Source organism: Podarcis gaigeae (genome assembly GCF_964106915.1).
Source record: "Podarcis gaigeae genome assembly, chromosome: 5".
NCBI classification, from domain to species: domain Eukaryota; kingdom Metazoa; phylum Chordata; class Lepidosauria; order Squamata; family Lacertidae; genus Podarcis; species Podarcis gaigeae.
The window spans coordinates 44,801,456-44,825,282 of record NC_139681.1 but is presented as its reverse complement, the minus strand read 5'-3'; the positions used below and the strand labels follow the sequence as shown (position 1 = coordinate 44,825,282).

Genomic DNA, 23,827 nt, shown 5'->3' with positions numbered 1-23,827 from the left:
GGAGGGGAGAGCTCGGCAGCATGGCCTCTCGGGCTAAACGGAGGCGAGCGGCGGGGCCGCCCGAGTGCCGGGAGGAGGAAGGCGGCGGCGGCGACACGGAGGACGACTCCTCAGAGGAGCCGGGCAGCGAGGAAGACAGTGACGACGACGACGACGACGAGGAAGAGCTTAACCAGGTAAAAGAGGGGCCGGGGTTCGTTCCTCTCCCGCCGACGTGGCTTTGGGAGCAGCTTCTGCCGCCGCGAAGGCCCCTCTGCTCCTCAGGGTCGTCGGTTGGGACCCACGGCGGCGGCGGTGTTTCTTCCGCGCTTCTCTCGCAACGGTCCCCATTTCCAGGAGTGGGGGGTGGGCGTGGGGGGAGACGACCACCGGCGACCCTCTGACCTGTCTTTATAGCCCCCACCTGCCTCATCCGTCGAGGGGGCTGGAAACCAAAGGTTCCTCGTCCCTGTTGTAGATGCAAGGGGGCTGCATGGGAGGGCAGGGCTCAGTGCTGTGTTTTTTTAAGGGCCAGGGCTCATCCTAAGACCATATGAAGTAACTTCAGAGAGTGATTGATTGATTGGCGGTTCTCTGAGTATGTGCTAGGTTACCAGCTGAAAGTGCAGGTCAGCTTTTGCCACGAAGAGTGCAAGAATAGGTTGGTGTTAAAGCAGCTTTTGTCCAGTTGACAGATGATGATGATTACTATTTTTTTTATACGCCGCTTTTTTCGTTTTCCAGGCAGCCTCCAGATAAAAACAAGAACCACAAAAAGCATACGAAAAAAGCAATGATATGCTATACGCCTGTATAAAATCTGTTTAAATAATTGCAATAAGAACAGCATGGCACCACCAGCCCCTTAATGAAAAGCAGTCAGTTCTGAAAAGCCTATTGGGACAAGAAACTTAAGATTGCTTTGGGGCATATTAATGCCAGCACAAAGTCTGAAGTAGGCTTTAGCAGGTCACTCTTGAGAGTAGTGCAACTAGCACACTGACACTGTTGTGCTCTTTCTTTCATGGGACAACAGAAGTAGGGTGATCTGCTTCAGGGGCTGTCTTTGAGTGCCTGCCGGTAAGATTGGTAGGTTACCTTAAAAAACAGGCAGGATCTTCTCCATGGTGGCCCCAAACCTGGAACTCTGTTCCAGTTGACATATGCCTTGTTGCTTTATTACATACATTTAAGTTGGCCTTGAAGAACTTTTCAATGCTGCATTTAACTGAGTCCATAGATACCTGTATGTTCAGACGAGCATGCTAAATGTAAATAACAGTGGTACCTCTAGTTATGAACTTAATTCGTTCCAGAGGTCCGTTCTTAACCTGAAACTGTTCTTAACAAGAGGCGTGCTTTTGCTAATAGGGCCTCTTGCTGCCTCTGCACCGCTGGCACACAATTTCCATTCTCATCCTGGGGCAAAGTTCTCAACTTGAGGTAACTCTTCCAGGTTAGCGGAGTTTGTAACCTGAGGCATTTGTAACTTGAGGTACCACTGTATACACATTTCTAGTGTTACTTTGTGAGGATGCAGCCTTTAAAAATGGCTTTAAAAATAAATAAATGAGACAGTTTGTTGCACAAGGAGAGGGGATGTTACTGATCATTGTCCACACTCCCCACACCTCATTTAGAGTAATGTACGGTAATAGATACTACAGATTGCCACTTGTACATGGTAAGCACCTGTACCAGGTAAATCTTTAGTACTTCTAAGATTGGATGTGTCTAGTTCCCCCCGCCGCCCTCTGAACTTCTTTTGAGGTCAATATTTCATTGCAAACACCTGTGTGATTGTCTTTTGTGCTTATTTACAGGAAGTAAATATTGAATTTGAAGCTCATTCAATATCTGATAATGATAAGAATGGAATAAAAAAATTACTGCAACAGGTATGTATGTTTCATCTTGTGACATTTGTAGCTTTTTATGTGAAAATGGAATTAAGAGAAAGAACACAAATGCCATGAATAAATGATAATGCAAATTAGTATAACTGTGACTTGAGTTCATGAGTCCCTAAACTATTGCAGAACTCACATAGGTTGTTCTGTTGCATTCTGAAGCATCTTCACACTCTAATCATTTTCAGTATTTGTATCCCAGTTTTGCAATATTTCAGGGTCAAACTGAACATTTATCTTAAAAGCATGTTTGAATCCCATGCTCAGGATTCCAACATCTTTATTTTATAAAATTAGCCTTGTGGGGGATGCTGAGGGAGGGGGTTAACTCTTTTCTCCCACTTTTCTATTTGCCCTTGAAGCTGTTCTGCTTGTTTGTGAGCAAGTGGGAGTGGTTCAGATCAGGGACCCTGCTATTGCATTCAGTAAAGAAAAAGACATGGAGAATCCCAAGTGTGGGGTTCAAAAATGCCTTTAACATGCAGTCCATTGTGTCTCAAGACAGATGCTAACAAGTTTGAACCTCACGGTATAGCGGGAAACTTCATTTTTTCTGATTCCTAAATTGATTTCAACCGCCACCCACTTCAGAACTGTAATCATGCCACAATTCTGATATAATAAATTCATATGACAGCAGGGCTAGTCTTCTCTAACCTGGTGTACTCTGGATGCTTTGGAATAAAGTTCTCATAATCCCTGATCATTGGCCATTATGGCTCAAGTTGACTGGCCTTGTAGCCTATAATGTGGAGAGCACAAGGTTAGTGAAGGCTGGTATAAAAAGTTACATTGTGGCATTGAAAATATATGAACAGGAAAATAATATGAATACACTCACTGAGAAGAGGGGTTTACAACACAATCCTATATGACTGCTCAGAAGTAAGGCCCATTGATTCAAATGGTAATTTTTCCCAGATAAGTGTGTGTAGAATCTGATGCCTAAATAGGGTGAACCTAAACGAATTGTACTAAAATCAATTTGTTTTGGTCCTAGAATGCTGGCCTAATGTTAGTTTTCGTGGAAATTCAGTCTATGGCTGTTTCTAGCTTTTAGGGATAGAACACTAAAAGTTGTGGCTGGCAAATCTGAGTCCACAAAGCAATATGAATCTTAATAAGTGATCCAGAAAGTGTTTTCCTACTAAAACCTTGCACCACTCTTTCCCTTCCAGCTGTTTCTAAAGGCTCCTGTTAGTACAGCTGATCTGACTGATATATTGATACAACAAAATCACATTGGGAGTGTTATTAAGGTAAGAGGTCTAAACGCATCTTAATTTATGACATTTTATGGAATAAATCTGTTGATGGTTAACAAGATATATTGATCCTTGGTTAATACGACATTTGGGGCTGAAACATACATGCTTCATTTAGGGCATCTGTCTACAGCACACATGGTCCATGAGTAAATAATGCATATCAACAATTATTTAAGCAAGCAACAAAATGGACTTTCTGCTTACTGCTATGGTAGCAGTACTTTTGATCCAGCACTAGGATCATGATACAGTGGTACCTCTGATACGTACTTAATTTGTTCCGGAGATCCGTTCTTAACCTGAAACTGTTCTTAACCTGAAGCACCACTTTAGCTAATGGGGCCTGCTGCTTCTGCGCCGCTGCACGATTTCTGTTCTCATCCTGAAGCAAAGTCCTTAACCCGAGGTAATATTTCTGGGTTGGCGGAGTCTGTAACCTGAAGCGTATGTAACCCGAGGTACCACTGTAGTTGATAAACAAAAGTAAGGGATAAAAACACATATCTCTAGGGGGCAAAAAGCTACTTTGCATCTTTTTCCTAATTATACCTGCCCGTCCTCATCTTGTATAAGTTGCAGTAGACCACAAACAGCATCTAATCTTGGCAAAATAAAAACAAAAGAATTTGAATGCAGGGCATTACAGAAAGAGAAATTATTCTTACACTTATATTTGTAATGGGCTACTGGTCATACCTCCACCATTGATGGGACCCAGAGCAGAGCCTACCTTACAGATTGCGACCTTACTTTTAATATTGAAAATATGAACTTTTGGAAATATTTACTCTGGCCACACTTTGGGCATGGAGTAGTTGTTATTTGTTGTTGGTCATGCCCACTAAGTGCTTGCAACAGTCACAGAAAAATGCACTGCATATGTTACTTATAACACTGCCGGTTATGCTAGTTTCCATTTTCCTCTGGTAAACTGTCACCTCTGGTAAACAAAACAAAACAAAACCATTGGCCAGAAGTTGTGGCACAAGATAACAGCACGTCTACAATACTGCTGCCAAGTCTCTGAAACATTCGTAAAATCAATGGACTTAGATTGGGACATTTCGCTTTGGGAACTGAGTTGCCATCAGTTTTTACTCCCAGCGACCTTTGGTTTATGTTTCTGTGTCCACTTATTCTGAGAAGGTGGCTCACTGCTCTGCTTGTCTGCTTGTGCTACCATATGGTCATGTAGAGGGATGGAATACAGAATAGCTGGAATTTCAGTGATCAGCTGGGAAATTGTAGCAAGATTCTGGTATGATTGCAAGTCTCTGATCCTTGATAGTTAAAGAATCTAGACGCAGTTTTATCATTTCAGATAGACATTTATCTAACTGCTGGAATTATGGAGCAAATAGGTCACAGTGTTGAGGTGGATATAATGGCACGGTTCTAATAGAAAAGTTATTTATTAAAATTTGTTCTTTCAAAAATGTGCTACAAGGATGACATACAGCCCAATTCTGCGAATGCCTACTCTGAAGTAAGCCGCTTTGTGTTTAATAGGCTTTTTTTCTTATATATATATTGACATTCTCTTCTTGACTATGATGCTTGCAGAAAGACTTAATAGAGAACATGCATTTGGTTGTATTTTCTCCTTTGTTTTCTGTTTAATAGCAAGCAGAACTTTTAGAGGAAAGTGATGATGATGATGATCCTGATGAGGTTTTTGGCTTCATAAGCCTGCTGAACTTAACTGAAAGGAAGGTCAGTAATACTACTTTGTATTTATCTATGATGATAATCTGCCTGTCAACTAAATTTGAATATTTTGGCACCTCAGTGTTAACCATCCTTTTCCCTGTTTTATTTCATATAGTCATGTTTTCTTTCTGTCTGGCATCAGAGTGAACACAGTCAATACAAATAGAAACATCTGCTGGAAATGATTAAACATCACACCCTTTCCAAGAAAAGGGAGTGGAGGAAGCCTTCATTGAGAACATTTCTTGTTCAGTATAGTTGCACACAATTCATTGGGGTCAACAATACCCCACAATATTAAGTACAAAAACCTACACAGATAGGATGTGGGATCTAATTGTAGCCACATTTTTTTAAACATAATTTGTAATTAGCATACATATAGCATAATTAAAACTGTTCCACAAGTATAACAGTCCAATACTCATAAGCTTTGAATTATCTGGAACAATAATATATCTCAGAACTTGCAATCATAGGGCTGCAGCATACTTGGGGTTCCGTTCCAGGTGTTTGTGCACAAAGGTAAACTTGTGCAAAGGCAGGAAGACCCCCGGAACAGCCCACACGTGACTAGCCTTACCTTACCGGGCTGTGGGAAGGTTGTGCAAGGCTTTGGGAAGGTTGTAGGAGGCACCCAAGAGATATCGTGGTAGCCTTACAGAGCCTTGCGCGATGTTCCCACAGTTTGGTAAGCAAGGTGGAAGGCTTTAAAACTCTTTCTTCACTAGAAAACCTGACGTGGAAAGTGTCTTGTTTTGCTGGGCTCTAGGAACATCAGGTGGCGCTGTGGGTAAAAGCCTCAGCACCTAGGACTTGCTGATCGAAAGGTCAGCGGTTCGAATCCCTGCGGCGGGGTGCACTCCCGCTGCTCGGTCCCAGCGCCTGCCAACCTAGCAGTTCGAAAGCACCTCCGGGTGCAAGTAGATAAATAGGGACCGCTTACTGGCAGGAAGGTAAACGGCGTTTCCGTGTGCGGCTCTGGCTCGCCAGATGCAGCTTTGTCACGCTGGCCACGTGACCTGGAAGTGTCTCCGGACAGCGCTGGCCCCTGGCCTCTTAAGTGAGATGGGCGCACAACCCCAGAGTCTGTCAAGACTGGCCCGTACGGGCAGGGGTACCTTTACCTTTACCTTTTTAGGAACATCATGCAAGATCCCATGAGCTCTTTACAAGATCTCGCAGGATCTTAAACAGCCCCTTTCAACTGCCCCCCCCCCCAGCTCTCCATAAGTTTATTTATTTTCCCACCACCCACACAAAACTGGAATTGCATAAGTAAATCATGTGTAAGTTGTGGCTTACACAACTGTGACATGACACATTTTTCCTTCTCTTGTTGCCAAGCAGTTCTGAGGCTGCTTTTCTTAACGTTCCAGGCAAGCTGGCTCTGTGTATCAAAACTCAACTCAGGGTTTGATAAATTGTAGACTTGGGTCCTGGAGTGCTGGTGCCAGTATGGGTTGATGAACTTAGAGTAGGCAATGTCTGCTAGATTGGAAAAACCACCATTGGCTACCATTTGATCATGTATTTGCATGTGGTCACACATGTCAACACTACCTTTGGTTTCATTTACTAAATCAATAAATAGAATAAAGAACGATCTCAGGCAGAGAATTCTGGTCTGAGATTGTTGCACTATCATACATTGACAAAATAATAAGAATTTTCCTTTCTTCCTTTGATACATAATTGACAAGTGTCAGATATTCTTGAAAAAACAAAAACACTGCTGTTGACACTTTTGGATTCATGAGCCAGGAACTCTGGGGGAATTTAAGGCTTGTTTCTTTTTCTTCTATTTGTTGATAGGAGCCAGGTTTTCTTAGCTAATCTCCCAAGCAGCAACACAATAGTGAAATTATCAGTTGCTGTATTCTATCTAGCAGGCTATAAATGTGTTAATTTTTCAGCCACCATCTACCTATGTTTTGAGCTGCTGAGACAAAGCAGCCATAATTTTATGCCATATTTTGTGGGTTTGGATGGCATATATTGCCTTGTTGGACGTCTTCCTCTGAACAGCCCTAATTGTTCATTAATTGTAACATTCTCATACAGCACAAAGCAATGTGAGAGTGGCTTGATGAACATTTCACAGGTTGTGTGTAATGGGCAAGCGTCCTTCACATAAATAATTCAACATTAAAGCCTATCGCCACATCTTTTGATTCTTTTGAAGGAGGCCAATGACATTGCGTCCTGGAAGTTTTGCAGCAACCCTCAACAACAAATTTTGCAAAGATCTTTCTGTAAACAGAGAAATGTGATCATCCAAAGCTTCTTAATTAAGAGTTGCCATTAAGTCTAGCCATCTGCTGAAGTGAAGGTGTACGTTGCTTGCAAAAATGTGCAGATGCAGTTGAGGTTGCATTGACCAAGTTAGTAAGTTTTGTATAAACAAAACAGGTTTTTAAACAGGTTTTAAAAGTTGTGGGGGTACTGTCAATGACCCCTAATACCATTTGTAGTAACGCTAAGGAAATGTAATGTAATATAATGTTAAGGAAAGTGAGTAATTTTTCTGGTATGAAAATTATGGAAACATTATTTCACCTTCTGTGCTCTCTTCCTGCATGAATGAAAAGAATGAAGAGAGTCTAGGTGTCTGTTGAAATGGCATGTGAAAACTTATGGAGGGATCAGTTTGACGTGACACTTCATGTGTCTGGCTGTGTGACTTTCCAGGTTATTTAAATATTGAAATGATAATATATATATTTTAAAAAAATAATTGATGCAACTTTAAGAATCCTTTGAAGGGTGTTAGTTTGCAGGGGTGTAAATATGTATATTAATCTAACGAAGTGGAACATGTGCAAATAGCAAAAGTGAAAAGAATAGAAGTGCAAAATCGACAAAAATAATCCCAGTGGTTGACTTTAATTTGGCTTTGAAAAAAGACTTGCATGAGCCATTACACTGTTTTAGAACATCACCAATGGTGCTATTAGGCAATAGCAAGTTAAGTCATACTTGGAATAGATTCACTGAAATAAATGGATTTAACATTGGATATCGCCTAATATCTGTTCAGTCTCTCTCTGGATGAGTGCGGTTATACTTAAGAGCTGTGGAAATAACTGTTTAATTGAAGATTATTTCTGTAAGGAAAGATCATGTTGGTACTAGAATGGTGTTATTCAATAAACATTTAAAAACTCAGTAGGATCCAGTTGTAGTTTCCTGTTGTTTGCATTGCTTGAACAAAATTATAACCCAATGTTTTAATGCATTGATTTATCACTTTCATTTGCTTTATTAGGCCATTTATGCTGAGTACTTCATATAATTTTATAAAGTATTCTTTTAGTCATGTGGCTGGCTCTGTGGCCCTAAGCAAGAGTGGAATGCTAATGCTTGGTTACCGTTTTTGTCGTCCTTTCCGAATTAAAACTCCCCTACATGCATTCGTTTGAGCGTTGATTAAATAATCTAAAAAGAAATTCCTACAAATCATTAAAAGTCACAGCAAGAAATTTCCCAGAGTCCTGTAAAACAATGCCCAGAAGCTCTCTTTTCAAGTTGCCTTATGTAAATAATTATTCTGTAATGCAAAGAAAATCTATCCTTTGATTCCTAGGGTACCGAATGTGCTGAACAAATTAAAGAGCTGGTTTTAAGCCAGTGTGAGAAGAACTGTGAACAGAGTATGGTTGAACAGCTGGATAAGCTCCTAAGTGACACCACCAAGCCTGTGGGCTTCCTACTAAGTGAAAGATTCATTAATGTACCTCCCCAGATCGCTCTGCCCATGCACCAGCAACTGCAGTAAGAGTTTTTCCAAAACCATTTTGGAACAGTTTTTTTTTTTTTTATCCTCGGATGACCTCTGAAATCTTATTTAAATGGAAATGTGTAGAGTGGGAAGAAAAAGGTCCCCCGAGAAGCAGAAACCAACATTTTTAGTATTGATCTCTTAAAGTGGCCTTTGGTGCAAACATTCAATATTTCACATATTGTGTATAGGTGAGTTTTACTCATATGTGAAAGCACTTTGTAAGGGATGAAAAAAGCCACTTAGAATTACTCTGCAATATATTGGATCCAGACAAATGTGTTCTGTGAATTGTTTTGAGAGTTGTGCTGTCGCTTGGAGAACACTCACTAAAAACAGCTACATTCTAACCATTTATCTTTTATTATAGTGTTTTCTGTTCCTGGCAGATTGGTTACAGAAATTTGTTTAAATTTCTGAACTTTTGACTAAACTCTGGATATTTATTTTAAGAATTAAGGCTGATAAGTGAGATGCATAATCAGAGATCAGTAAGCAGTTTTAGCAAAGCTGATGCCAAGAATTCAGAGAAGAATCTGTAGTTGTTTGTAAAGATTTTAAATAGTTCTGGCAGTAGAATAATTTGCTCTTTCCCCCTGGTTTCATGACCTTGTTTGTTTGTTGTTGTTACACCAGTTTCCTGATTCAGACATCACAGAACACTGGATTTAAGGAATATTAAATATTCATAAAAACTGGGAGCAAGGAGTGTAGGACAGACATATTCCTGGTCCAATAAGCTATGGTTTATAGAACTGGAAGTGCCCACAGCTTTGGTTCATGTAGAGAGAGCTTCAGCACAGTTTGGGCCATATACTAAATCAAACCTTGCTTAGTAGAGTTCGTGCAAACCTCTCTCCAGGCATTTGTGGTCTAGCTAAGCCAGAATTTGATTTAGCATGTTGGGTGAACTAGGCCAGTGTTTTGCCCAGTAACCACCAGCTTTGTTTCTGGAACGTTAGGTGATCTTCCTTAATGCCCTTACATGTAAAAAAGAGAGTGGAACAGAAATATTTAATTTCACAATTATTCCCCTAAGCAGATTATAAATTCTCCTGGGGGACCATAGGTCTGCAGGGCTCATGAAGGACAAGTCTTCAGTTTCAACGAAGCAGCTTTTTTTGCTGTGGAGTAAGATGAAGAGAGGCAGTGTGAAGAAGAGGAAGGAGAAAAAGATGCATAATCCTAGTTTCCTTTTATATTTTAACAACAACAGGAGCATTTGTTGCTCAGAATGTTTTCGCTCACCTCTTAAGAGATGGTAGAACAGTGTGTTTATGCACACTTCTGAGGATTGTGTTGGCACATGAGAAAGCACTGTTGTGGCAAAGCAGGAATCTTTATTTGAGGATTGGGCTGAAAATATGTGAATCTCGAGTGAGGTCTGGACACAATAGAAGTGTTTTCCGATTGATCTTTCCTGCAGTTGTGCATAGGTTTGACTGAAGCATGAAGAAATTTTTGGTGTAAATATGTGTTTATTTCTAGGAAAGAACTAATTGAAGCTCAAAAAACAAACAAACCTTGTGGAAAATGCTACTTCTATCTTCTAATTAGCAAAACTTTTACTAATAAGAAGAGTAATATCAGAAAAAAGGGAAGCAGCAGCCACCAGAAAGAAGAACTGATGTTTTCAAATGCTGAGGAAGAATTCTTTTATGAGGTGAGACTTCTTTGTTGTTGCTCAACTTTTTTTAGTGTATTTTGATGTATACTGAGGAACCTAAAAGATTTGAGGCTGTTTTTCTTTCTAGTGTGTAGCAGCTATTGAACGTGGTCAAGGCAAATTGTTCAGCATAGATAATGCCCACAGTGCTGGAAAGGGGGCAGGGAAAACAATGACAAAAGATCTCCATTGCTCTTGCACCCCAGTTCATGCATCCTGATTCAATGGAGTCAGCTCCAGGTTCAATTGCTGCCACCACTGCTGCAGCAGCAGCTTTGCTCGGAATGGCCTGCATTGAAGCTGTCCTTGGTGCTGAATGGGGAATGAATTTGGTTTTGCTAACTCTAGTCACAAGGACTTGTGTCTGGCTAGCAGAAGTATAGCTTGGGTGCTGCAGTCTGCTGTCAGGCATATTTCTGTGTGCAGATCTTGCCTGTTGATTTCAGGGGTGGAGGCTAGGGTTGTTTTTGTTTTTTTGTAATGCTTCCCTGCCCCATCCTCTCCCTACCCTTTTAAACTTCCTCATTATTTGCATGCAGTGTCCCACTTGACTTAATACAGGGAGTAGTGTTTTTCATTAATTGCCTGATGATCTGCCAGATTTCAGAAAATATTCTTTTGGCCCCGGAAGCACTTGTACACACATTCAGTAGTTCAATCTGTTGTTTATACAAAGATACTCTTTTCTCCCCAGGCATATCCCAGATTAGCCTAGCCTAGCACTGCAGTTATATTCAAGCAGACCAGACATAATAAGTTCATGGCCATATTGTACATTGCTGTAAACTGCTTTGAGTGTGATGTAAATGGAAAGGCAGTCTATACATAAAAGTTAAAGACAATTGCAATGCCTGATTTTTAAAAAAATAATAATTAGTCCTGCTTGTAGAGATTTGAAGATGCAGTTTCCTTTGTATGTTCCAGTTTTCAGGGGTTGCCACCATATGTGTACATTTATATATTGATTTCTCATGTTTTTAAACTTCTCATGACATTGTATCAGTCCTTGTCATAATGCCTTCTGAAAACTAAAATGTGGTTTAGAACACTTTAAAATTGAGTGACATAATGAAGAAATAATATAATTTACATACATCCTATTTATTTGCATGATCAGGTAGGCATACCATGTGCTTTTAAAACAGAATATGGGAATTATCTGAAAAAAAAGAGTTGTCCAAGGCTACATCTTAACATGATGCTATTTTCCCTTGGTTCAGCCTACTGGTTCATTATATGTTTCCAGAGTCTCCTCTAGGGTGTGCAGTGACCTTTCTCAGCATTCATCTCTGCATACTATGTAGAAGCATTCAAGCAAGTCTTAATTTGGTATGCAAGTTTATGAAACATTGCACACCAAGTTCCATAACAGGACATCAAATCTTTGGTTACCACTGTGTCTTATTAAAATGACTTTACCTGGCCTTCTTTGTAGACATTGTAAGTTATATACATACTCTTAATTCTTTTTTAAAAGGAAGCAGAAATACGGCAATTCAAATGCTTTTAACGAGTTTGCTTATTTTGTTTTAGAAATCGCTTCTGAAGTTCAGTTACTCAGTAGAAGAGGAAAGCGACTCATGTTTGGGAGGCAGATGGTCTTTTGAAGATGTACCCATGAAACCTTTACGAACTGTGATGGTAATCCCTGCTGACAAGATGAATGCCATCATGGATAAACTCAAAGAATATCTTTCTGTCTGAACCACTCTCTGTGCTAACGGTTTTGTGAAGTCCCCCTGTAAAAGTTATTCGACTTTACAGTGGTGTCTAGAAATTTTCCATACCAATTCTGCATTATTTCAGGATCTCCTTTATATCCTCATAAAGTACATCACCTACACAACTTGTTCTTATTGGCAGAGAATTGCCATTTTGAAACATCAGGATTACAAGTGCAATAAAAAAAACCTCAAAACAGTAATCATGTAATAATTGTTGAACACTTTTCTAACTTACTGTAGGTTGTTTCCATGTTACCAAAGATAATAACAAAAAACTCCTGCGATTTTGTTCTGTTTTAAAATCATTTCTCATGTCATATAAAAGCTGGTGTTGGGAATATATTGTACATAGAGGTTATATACTTCAACACAATTTGGGATAGCAAACTTATTGAATAATGCATCGCTGTTCGGCAGGTGTTTCAGGATATTTTTTATATTCTTTATCTTTGCTGTTTGTTTTTTCTTCCTTGCCTGTTGTTGAAATGGGTGATAAATGATTGATTTCTTCCTGCAGAATAGCCTTGCTCTCACTGGCAGGCAGATTACTAAAATAGTATTGAGGTGCCAGCTCCACAAATCTGTTAAGAAACAGAATAAACAAGTGAGGGTTTATTTTTTTTAAGAAGGCAATTTTTCAATATTTTCTATGACTGTTTTATGACTCATGCAGCAAATGCTTACAGGCAGGAACATTTTGATGCATTAAATATAGAGCTGCATAGCTGGAATCGGTTCCAAATTATATATTCCAGGTAAAGTGTACATATAAGATTATACAGTTTCTTTACAAATTAATATGTTCTGTTTGTCCTTGGAGTGCTAGTAGTTCCAGGTGTTGCAAACTGCAATCAAAATATAACATAGTCCTGGATATGAGTATACCCTTTGCAAATTCTACCTGAAGCTTCAATGCATAACCTATTTAAATTTAGGGAAACTGTAGAAGGGCACAGTTTTTATCTATTTTAGTAGTTTGGGGAAAAGGAATGGTTTCCTGCTACTATGTGCATTATAGCATTTCAAATAAATTCAGTCATCGCTAGCCACACATGTGTGGAATTATTAGTTGTTCATGCTCCTGATTCAATATATAACATGAATTTTGTTTAACTTTGATTTCACATCTGTGTATTGTTTCTGTGTGCCAGGACACAGAGGAATAGATATGCTCAGGGTTAACTTGTCCATTAATTTCATACTAGTCTTAACATTGTCTATCACCCATTTTTTTCAGTCTATCTTACTAAAAGGGGGATTGCATTGTATCAGTTTGAACTTACTACCTGCTTGAGCAGGTACATCAGACCAAGTAGTGACATAGGACTGAAATAGCTGAAGGCTAAACATTTCATTTTTAAATTTCTAATTAAAACTTTACTCCCGTATCCATGGTTCAGTAAGTGAAATGCTTTTAACCAAAATGTACTTATTTATTTAATAGAAAGCACTTCTGAAGTTCAGCCATGCTGGGCTGCAAGCTCAAACCATCTGCACAGAAACAAATTCTCAGTATGAAGTCAATGAGAACATGCTACTATTGCCTGCACTTTGTTTCCTCTTAAAAAAAAAAGTTATTTATCTATGCCACCAAGCAAACAGTGAAGTTAAAATGATTTGCCCAATGGCTATTTCTGGACAACTAATGTAGAGCTTGTCAGGTAGTACTTCATTACTGGGATTTTGCTTGAATGGGAGACTGGGAGCATAGCTTGAGCTAATGGTCCCAAAATGAGTAAATCCATTATGCATTGATTCTGCATTTATTTGGATAATAGGATCATGCTAGCCCTGCAGATAAAATTAATTGTGAAATGGTGAGATTTAAAAACTTTAAAACATTTCACTTCCTTGCCTCCTTTAATACACTTTCAGAATGCTGATAGAACTATTGTACACTTCCATGAGATTGTTAGTTGGATTTCTATAATTCAGTGAAAGTATCCTAATGATATTTGAAATACCTCCCATAAAATAACTTTCAGCACGAGTTATACTATTTCCACCAAATCAAAATTATGGAACAGGTAGCTACCAAATATCCAAACTCTGCAGAAATGTTAGAGCACACACTTTGTATGCAGAAAATCCCACATGAAATACAGGGCATCTCCAGGTAGGACTAAGAAAGACACTTGTATGAAACACAGTCTGCACTGACAACACTGAGCTAGATGGACTAATAGTCTGACTCAATATAAGGCAGTTCCCTGTGGTCATAACCTGCTTAAAATAAGAAAAGTGCTAGGAGACCTTTCAACACTGACAGTATCGATGTGGGTGGTGGGGTGCCAGCTTAAAAACACACACACACAAATGTATCTTACTGCTGGAAGCTAAAGGCAGAGATCACCCACCCCTCCTGTCTCTCCAATTTTCCCAGGAAGCAAGCTGTGTAATGTTGGGTTGTGCTCTTAAATGGAAGTTGTATGCTACAAACATGAAGGAAAACCTAAATTCCAACTTCCTCTTACTCACAGATCAGGTGATATCGCTGAGATGATTTTTAGAGAGTTGTTTTCAGCAATACTGAATTCATGGAACATAACCCACTCTGGGATCCTTGCAGAGTTGCAGTATATTGACAGAGGGTGAAGCTGGGCTACTTGCCTGTGTGACAACATTAAATAGTTTCCAGCACCATCAACATCACGAGCTATCTAGAACATGAAAAGTCAATAAATGACATGTAATTTACCTGGACTTATGCCTACTGCAGTGTATTACCTGCATTCAGTTATCCATTAAATACCAAAATACGATCCAAGAATGGTTCTGTTGTACACAAATTAATTTTACAGCTCTAAATGAATTGTAAGAGGACTGAAGAGTAAGCTATAGAATTAAAACAAATTGGGGGATAGGAATCAAAGGGGCAGAGCATTATGTCAATACAGTACAAATGAAAGCAAAGTATTTTGATTAAATTCAGCTTTTCCGTAACATTAATAAACTTAGATGAAGCTATCCATTTGGTTTCCTTACTTGCATAAAGTAACCAGACAAGAGTGCTTTCTTTATCCTCAGTGCATTTTCTTTCAATCCAAAAGCAGGTGCTGAAATTGGGAGTTCAATTCGTTTCATAATGTCATCCAATTCAGCTCTGATAGCTTCCGCCATTCTTAGTGCAGAGCAGTTCAGAAAATACTCTTGACACCACTTTTCAGTACTACGGTCTGCGAGGGAAAAAAAGGTAAAATTGTGTTTGTTTTTGCTAGAGAATCCAGTTCCATTACACTCAAAGGGACTTATTCCCAAATAAATTTGTACAGGACTGCAGCTTTCATCCTGAAAAGAGGTTATTCTGTTATGCCAGATCTAATTATGAAGATTTTACCTGGCAGAATAACCCTTTTTTCAGGATAAAGGCTACAGTCATATACACACTTATCTGGGGATATGTCCCAGTGAACTTAATGGAACTGACTTCTAAGTATGCATTTTTTACGTTAGACTATTTAATTTACCATTTTAAAATTGGAATCCATTGCTAGCCCTCTTCAGGCATTCCATAGGAAGGGAAGTATGAAACAAAAGGAGCCGATGGAAAGGGTGAGCTCTCTCCTCATGGTCCTCATTGTCCTCCATGAGTTGAAGACTCAGGGTTCTTAAAATATGCAAGAGCCTCCACAAAAAGAGGAGAAGGCTCCCTGCTTCAGTCACCCTCCCAAACAATGCCAGTGGCAGAGCTAGCACAGTCATTCCCATGGATTTGCCCCCCTCGTATTTGCTTAATGCTGAATATGAATGCCTGAAGAGGACTGCTGCCTATTCTCATTGTTCACATTGCTTCTTTCCCTGTTCCTTTTGCTCTTTTTTATTATTAAATAAAAATAAAATAGTCTGTTAGCTTATAGGTCCTATATAAGTGAAAGCTGGAATAATTGTTCAGAAGCATTTCAGGATGAATTTTTAAAGTGTAATTAAAATATTTGACACACACTTACACAGGCCTGTGGAGCTTGTCCTAGCTTCCTTGTAAGCCCTGTAGACATTGATAAGGGTAAAATGATCTCCAGCAGGATGCAAGAATTTTTGCCAGCAAGCGACTGCAATCTCTTCTGTTCCCTGTGGTGGGTTTAAAAAGCAACTAGGAGCTTGTGTTCAAAAGGAAAGAGAGAGAAATGAAAACAAGCTGATACGGTGAAATAAAGCTTACTATATGCACAATGTATCCTGTGTAATAATTTTCCCCGTTATAATGTTGCCCTCACTCTTTGGTCCTTCAGCAAAACCTATGGTTCACTCTCATCCTCTCCATTTTGACTGCCACAATGGGTCTGAAAATACCCCTGAAAGAGTGGCAGTGTTTTCAACTAAAGCAATGGCACCAAAACCATTTTTTTGTCCAGGCTTACATTCTGGGGAGAAATGCTGAGTTGGCAATGTCTGGATATTCCCCCCATAATACATAGCTTTGACCTCATGTTGTAGATAGGAGCACACATGACTGAATGTTTCCCCATGGAAACATTCCTGCAAGCAAAACTTGATGAACCAGGCTTCTCTGACATACAAGTCTTCTATGTATTTTTAGGGGGGAAAGGGAGTTAAGAATTCCATTGTGGTATCTCCCAGTTAATGTGGTACGGTCAAGAGAAGTCCTCATCACTTCACTGAATATTTGCGACAACTAGACCTAATGTGTTGCTACAATTCTAGAAAACCATGGGATTTATTTGTAATTAAATACACTATGTGTAGAATGAGACAGAAAAGCTATAAACACATAACAATGGGAGTATTGGCACAACATTGCTTGGTGTGTCAACCTTTTTTGCTACATCATTACACTAAGACCAATGCCTGAGTTTTACTATATTGCAGAGCAAGCCTCTATAGGCCTGTATAATTTTATTCTCATTAAATATTGTGTGGAAGAAGTGACATAACCCATCCTGAACATCTGTGCAAAACAAAAAAATATCTTGAATCCTTTTAAAATTTACATTTCATTAATTGTGAGTACTGCAATTTTTCTGGCTCTGATCTTTAATCAATTTAATAAGCAGATTAATTAAGGAAACCTCTGCTTGATTAATTGATAAGGAACAAATTTAACTGATGAGGTGATGAGTTAAGGGCAAACCTCTTGTCTTTTTTCAAGCTTATTCTGATTTAGGTGTGTTAGCAAAATACAGGATGAAATTATTAATGAAGCAGTAAGTTTTTAATTAAACTGTAAGGTCTTTCACTGTTGCAAAGGGGCACTACTGAGGTTTTTGTAATATTTAAATTTTCTCATTTAGTTGGTTAAAAGGCAAACTATGAATCAACTAATCATCCTATAAATGGTTGATGGCAGCAGTTCTATATAATTATACTGGGCCTGAGCAGTAGCTACAAACGCTTCAGAAAATACCTGTTACCATGGCAGCAATGGTGAGCATTTCTTCCACACAGTCAAATTCACACGAAGCTAAAATAGCCTTTGAGAGCTGTGGATCGACAGGAAACTCTGACATTATTATTCCAAATTCTGAAAGATTTCCATCATTGTCCAGGGCAGCCAAATAATCCAGATCTTCCAGAGCTTGCATGAGACTTTCAGGAGCTGGGGTGGGGAGAAATGCTTAGTTACACTGGTTGTTACATTCTGTCACTGTTCAGTGAAATGCCTATACAGACCGAATTAAACTAAGTATTTGATTATCACAAGGTTACAGGAAATTTTGCCTAATTTCTCAGGTAAATTTCTCTCCTGTACTCGGTAATGTGGGAACAAACAGGGAAAAAATGTGATCATATGGATAATGATGCTTCTGCACAAGGTCCCATTAGGTAATCAAAAAGGTACACACACACACACACACACACACACACACCCTTGCTGACACTTCTGGCTATCTCGGCCTCATCACTGGAACAAAGAGCAAGCCTTCCCCAGAAGCACCGGAAGGCTTTCCAGAGGTTGCATTAGTTGCATTGTTTGCGAGGAAAAACTTGGTTCCACAGCAGAGCTTCAATGTGTTTCCAGGGGGAGGGGGTGCTGACACATACAGGTTTTGTGTGCAGTATTGCTTCTAGACGGAGGGCGACCGAGCTGACAGATATATTGACTGGGATAGTTGTCCTTACTTCTGTGGTCCTGACATTTTCCTTGGAAGTGAAAAAAAAAGGCCAGAAGGTGCTTTCCTGCAATCTGCTATTTGGAATGCCAGGGGGGAAAATAATAATATTCTTTATTCTATTATTAATAATAATAATTATAATAATAATAATACCCCACCCATCTGGTTGGGTTTCCCTAGCCATTCTAGGTGGCTCCCAACAGAATATTAAAAACATGATAAAACATCAAACATTAAAAACTTCCCTAAACAGGGTTGCTTTCTAAAAGTCAGATAGTTGTTTATTTCTTTGATGGGAGGGTGTTCCACAGGGCAGGCGCCAATACAGGGAAGGCTCTCTGCCTGGTCCAGCCACTGTCCGAAGGAATGCCTGCTGCTTGTGGCTGCAGGAATTCTGTTGCTTTTCTGTCCACTGGCCTAGAATTCTACCCAATTCATTGTGATTGGAATGGCAGCTCTTGTTTTTGTAGGGTTCTCTGGCAAACAGGTTATCTTGCCACATTTGCCTGGAGCCAAACCTATGCATGAGGGACAGCCTAGGGAGTTTCAAACCTAATCTGTGCTACCTGTGGTGGTGTGGATTCCTCCTAGCAGCACACAAGTGCCATGTGTGTGGCAGAATACATGGAATGGGTTAAGAGACAATCTCATGGCATCCCCGCCATTGCCACATATTGGTTGGTGCACACATACATTGCTAACATTGGAGGAAAGCATTAAATTCCTTCTAGTGATACCAGGGTAAGGTATAGCATAATGACAGCCATCACAGTTAGACCACTGGGCTTCTCTGAAAGGCTGCAATCTTCTGCAAAATTCATGTGCACAATTACTTAGCAATAAGCCCATTTAATTCAGCTGGACTAGCCTTGATACCGTGTGTGTGTGTGTGTGTGTGTGTGTGTGTGTGTGTGTGTTGCATTTCTTAGGAGAAGGACACTAAATAAAAGAATTGTTTGAAAGGGAAAATATGGCATTCATGACAGAAGTATGGAGGAACAGTGAACAATTATTTCCCAGTAATGCGATGCAACTGACCTCAACAGGAATGACGACAATATCTATGGAAAGCAACCACTATTTTCAAAATATGCAGAAATAATTTGTATGAATATTTAAATTGCTAACAATGTTTTAATAAACTACAATGTGATACAGTGGGGAAAAAATAATTAAAAACTTCAGCTGGACTAAATTCTAATGCAGCAGATGGGTAACTCTAGATGTTGCTGTCTCATCCTCCTTGCTCATTGGCCATGCTGGTTGGGGCTGATGGGAGTTGGAGTCCTGCAACTTTAGGGCCGCAGGTTCCTCATCCCTGATTTAATGCATAGGAATGGGCTGCATGCCAAACAACTTGAATTTTTGACCATCTTACAATACTCAGCAAAGATACCATGTGTTTGCCTAGAGATCTGATTTAATATTATTAGAATTCAGATCCCTGCCTGCACATCATAGAGAAAAGAGAACATTTATTAGCCAGCCTGTAAGGTTTTAATGCGATAAAAGACGAGTCCTTGAGAAAGTCAAAGCACTGAAGAAGAAAACAGGTTGGATATTTAAGGGGGGGAAAGTTTGAGAGTTTTATCACTGAGCCATGAAATGAAAAGTAACAGCTGATGAATGGGAGAAACCAAGAGTCGGTGACAGAAAAACAGGGATGCAAGATTTAAAAGGGGGGCGGGGCAGCATGAATGGCTACTGAGCCTTTGAAGTAATTACCAGGGAATCATGGTAAACTAATTTCTATAAATCAATAAAGCAGTTTGTATTGTGAGCTGAATATATGGCTATTGTCCTTGGAAGCATCTGGCTCCGCAGCCAATTCTATTCTCTGGGGAGTCTTACTGTTTTGCATTTTTATATCTCCAAGTTGGTTGCTCCGAGACTGGGAAACAGGAATGACTCTAGGCTTTTGCTTCAGCATTATAATAAAAAAAAGTGCTTCATTTTTTATTATATTGGAAAGGACAAGTTAATAAATGCAGATTATACAGGTGAAGGAACAGTAATAAAATAAAAGAAAACCTTGAATAGGGTTTTCAGATATTAGTCTGCATTTGCAGGCACAAATGCAGCCAATAAAAAAGTCATTGTAAAAATGGCAAAGGTTCATTTGAGAATTCTTTATGGTATTGTTCAGGTTTAAATAAAGCTCATCATAAATAAGAGAAACAAAAGCAACTCCTGTGTTTAATTCTGAAAGCCTTTCTTAATAAAGGACAGGGACATGTAGCGCTTTACAAAATAGGGCTTTAACAACATACAATGTCATTTTTATTACGTCTGGTCTGACCAGGTCAATGTTACTGGGAGCCAAGAGGCAAGCTCCACCTAGGGCTTTGTGAATCAAGGGCTGTCACAGTGCACTGAAAAGGAATCAGCTATATAAAAATATTCAACTACATTTGTTCCCTCCATTATATAAAAACAAAATGGAGCTGCCTTTCACATATACCTTTGCCTACTTCAACTGGTTAGATTTTTAATACATTTTAAAAGGGATAATTACTATGCAAAGCAGAATGTAAATTTTACAGGTGAAATTTGTAAAAGAAACTAGTAAACAGCTAGTCATCATTATCTGAAGTTCTATTCAGACAGAAATAGACATTGCAAGAGACATCGTGCTGCTTCTCCTATCACTGATCATGTTGCTCTGTACAAGACACTAGTATGAAAAGAGGAGAAAGAGGCACAGAGAAGCAGCAACTTTGAACCACTTGAGTGCTATATTCAGTGTTATTCACTGTATTATAAAATTCCACGTTCCCATTTAAACAAGTTGCCACAGATGTCATAGAAAAAAAACACACTATCTTATGTCCAAGTAGTTCAATCACTAAAAAAAAAGAAGGATGGCATCATCAGTAATCCTTTCTGCAGCTATGAAAGGTGGGCCAATACAATTATCCCCATGATGCAAATAGGAAGCTGATGCTCAAGGTGATTTCTTATGGCCACCTTAAAGAGAAAATCTGGAAAGGCCAACATTTTTAAGGAGAGGAAAATGGTTTAGCTGTTCAGCCCCAAATCTATCTTGGTAAAAGTGTACTAGTGCTACAGCAGAGAATTGTATTTGCTAACTTTTAAACATAGGAGGAAGGAGGAAGATTTGTCTGATAATGTGCCTTTTGGTCTTTCCAGGCTCTTTCCCATAGCATCTGGACAAAGCAATTCTCAATTTCACATCTGAATGCTGAGGACATTGGTGCTTAACCTCTGAGGGACAACAAACATACTATACAGCTTTGCAAATGTCTGCATTTTTCTATACCTTGCCATGAAGAAAGAACAGCTTTAATCATAGTCCTCAGAAACAGGTGTGCTTTTACTGTGCCAGCCCAATGGGCTGTAGCTTGGGACACACTTTGACTTGTGGACATTAAACAAAGAGAAGGTTCACTGGCTGGCAAATGGCAAGCTGTAAAATTATTGTTTTGGCTTAGCTAATCTACTCGGCAAGCTAATGTTGCGGGATAGTTGACTTGGGAGCACCCATCCAAGACTAGTGCCGCCAGGTACTACTTTTCTAATCTACTGCATGTATGGAGAACTTCTAATGTAATGTAATGTAATGTAATGTAATCCAACACTTGGTAAATCACACTTCTTTGAATTACTACGCTGTGCTACTCTGTATTTATTATCATTGGTGTTCAACCTTACCTCAAAATAAAGCAAAACTGTACTTTATGCTGAGAGAGTGACTGTTCAAAGATTGCTCTTTGAGTTTCATGGCCAAGAGGGGATTCTAATTTAGGTTTTGCTTATGCAAACGCAACACTCCAACCTGTTCTTAGCAAGTTGATGTGCATTATTATTTAAACAGAGAACACATACACCGAAAGCTGTCTCAGGACAGTTTGAAATGGGGCCATTGGATATTGTTCATATTCACTCATATGACTCATCATCAGGCATAAGTCAAGAGATCAGAAAGTGGATAATTGGTTCACAATCAATTATTGGGCCCTCCAGATGTTGCTGGACTCCATTCTGGCCATGCTTGCTAGGGTTGATGGGAACTGGAGTCCAACAACATCTGGACAGCATGGTGTTAGTTAACCCCAATCTATTTTAAATATATTTTGTCCCACTCTTCACCTATAAGGGCTCTCTGAACATATTATATATAACTAAAAAAAAGACTTATAAAGTCAAAAGGAAATGGCTAGGTTAAAAGATGTAACAGGACCCCAGTCTAGTAAAACAAATAGCTTGAACTGGGGTGTCATCCCACCCCTTTTCACGTGGGCCTATAATCACCCCATGTCTTTCAGCTGATTGAGACTGGTCTAAACATTATACTTTCTTTCCTACCCCAAACTATGAAAGCATCCCACTTCCTTCAAATTTGCAGGGGGGGAAGGAAGTGGGGTGGGGTGGGGTGGGGCACTGCCCAAGTCTAAAGGTTTCCCCATTCATTAAAATGGAATAAGATTCTAAAAAGGAATCAGATCATTTTTGGCACACAAAATCCACTATTGCCAAGTACACAATACATGTACAAAAAGCTGAATGATGCACACACCATTCACAAGTGAAGCGATTTTTGTCATGGGGATAAGTCCCTAAGTACAAGTACCATATGGAGGGAATGTACCTGAGAAATCAAAATAGATCTAATGCAGTACCACTAAGTGATTAAAAAATAGTAGCGAAATAATCAATCATCCTGAGAGTGAATCAATTCTCTGCAAAGTAAAGATGAAGTATACTCAGAAGGCATAATGGCAACTATAATGTATTTCTAAAATGGCATTGCAGAGAAGTCTGCCAGAGAATCATCTTAAGCAATTATCACCCTGAAAAATTCAGTCTCTTACTGAAGCACATTTCAGGCAATGTACTTCAGAACCTCCATCTAGTCCAGTTTCTGCTTCCCACAGCAGTAAACTATATAACGCTTGGAATCACACAAGAAGAGCCTGAAGGCACTAGCCATCTTTATGTCTATATTACAATCATATCCTCTCTTTCCAAGAAAGAGTTCAGGATGGTGTACATGTTTCTCCCCCAGTTTTCACCTCACAACAACCCTGTGGGGTAGGCTATGCTGAAAGGTTGCATGATGGCTTTATGGCTGAATGGGAGTTTGATCCTGGGTCTCCCCAGACCTACTATTATTATTTTTTAACATTCCAATTACTACAGTATGCTGTTACTTCCTAGCAATTGGTACTCGGTGGACGACTGCTTCTGAACATGGAAGTTCAATATAACCACAGTGATTAATATTCCCTATCCACCAAATTGTCCAATCCCCCTTTAAACACTTCTAACTAGTAAATATCACCACATATTGTGGCAGTGGATTTTGTAAATTAATTACATGTATGAAGAAACAAGTTATCTTTCCTGAGTCTACAGAATTTAATTTGATGATCCCAAGTTCTACTATTATGAGGGAGGAACATGCATAATTTTATAAACCTGTATTGTGTCCCCAGTTAGCAATCCTTTCTAAACTAAAAAGCCCCCAAATGCTTTAGCCTTTTGTCATAGGAAAAATGCTCCAATCACGATAGTTTTTCTGGACCTTTCCCAGAGCTACAATATCCTTTCTGAGATGAGCCAATCAAAACTGTACATAGTATTCAAAGTGTGGAGGGACTTCCTTCTGAGGCCATTCCTAATGCAACCAAACAAGTATAGCTCATTCTTACTTAGAAAGGAAATTGGCTATGGATTTTCAAGGGAGACTCCTCACAT

The 23,827-nt window shown here is 39.3% G+C and overlaps 2 protein-coding genes and 1 long non-coding RNA gene across 10 annotated transcripts in view; 2 read left to right on the top strand and 1 right to left on the bottom strand.

The window, feature by feature from the left end:
• Window positions 1–16,210, top strand: BCCIP (BRCA2 and CDKN1A interacting protein; the record flags this gene model as incomplete). Of its 2 annotated transcripts, XR_014564946.1 has the most annotated exons (8): window positions 1–176; window positions 1,803–1,877; window positions 3,068–3,148; window positions 4,781–4,870; window positions 8,454–8,641; window positions 10,137–10,311; window positions 11,848–14,144; window positions 14,189–16,210. XR_014564946.1 is itself a non-coding variant. In XM_083741493.1 (7 exons), the coding sequence occupies 7 exons, from the start codon at window positions 21–23 to the stop codon at window positions 12,016–12,018; spliced, it is 936 nt and encodes a 311-aa protein (XP_083597619.1). In that variant the 3' UTR covers window positions 12,019–16,210. The 2 variants fall into 2 exon arrangements, 1 of the variants encoding a protein (XP_083597619.1); XM_083741493.1 differs by having other exon boundaries at window positions 21–176; window positions 11,848–16,210.
• DHX32 (DEAH-box helicase 32 (putative)) overlaps window positions 12,225–23,827 on the bottom strand; it is a 23,804-nt gene continuing 12,201 nt past the window's right edge. For all 7 annotated transcript variants that reach the window (XM_083741276.1, XM_083741278.1, XM_083741277.1 and 4 more), the window contains 5 exons: window positions 17,401–17,592; window positions 15,986–16,135; window positions 15,024–15,214; window positions 14,517–14,698; window positions 12,225–12,619 (listed from right to left, as the gene is read on the bottom strand). In XM_083741276.1, coding sequence (XP_083597402.1) covers window positions 12,427–12,619; window positions 14,517–14,698; window positions 15,024–15,214; window positions 15,986–16,135; window positions 17,401–17,592 — 908 coding nt within the window. In that variant the 3' untranslated portion in view covers window positions 12,225–12,426. The remainder of the gene's footprint in view (window positions 12,620–14,516; window positions 14,699–15,023; window positions 15,215–15,985; window positions 16,136–17,400; window positions 17,593–23,827) is intronic.
• LOC310845839 lies at window positions 17,733–21,814 on the top strand. Its single transcript, XR_014564993.1, has 2 exons — window positions 17,733–17,831; window positions 21,260–21,814. It is a non-coding gene; the product is annotated as an uncharacterized lncRNA (long non-coding RNA).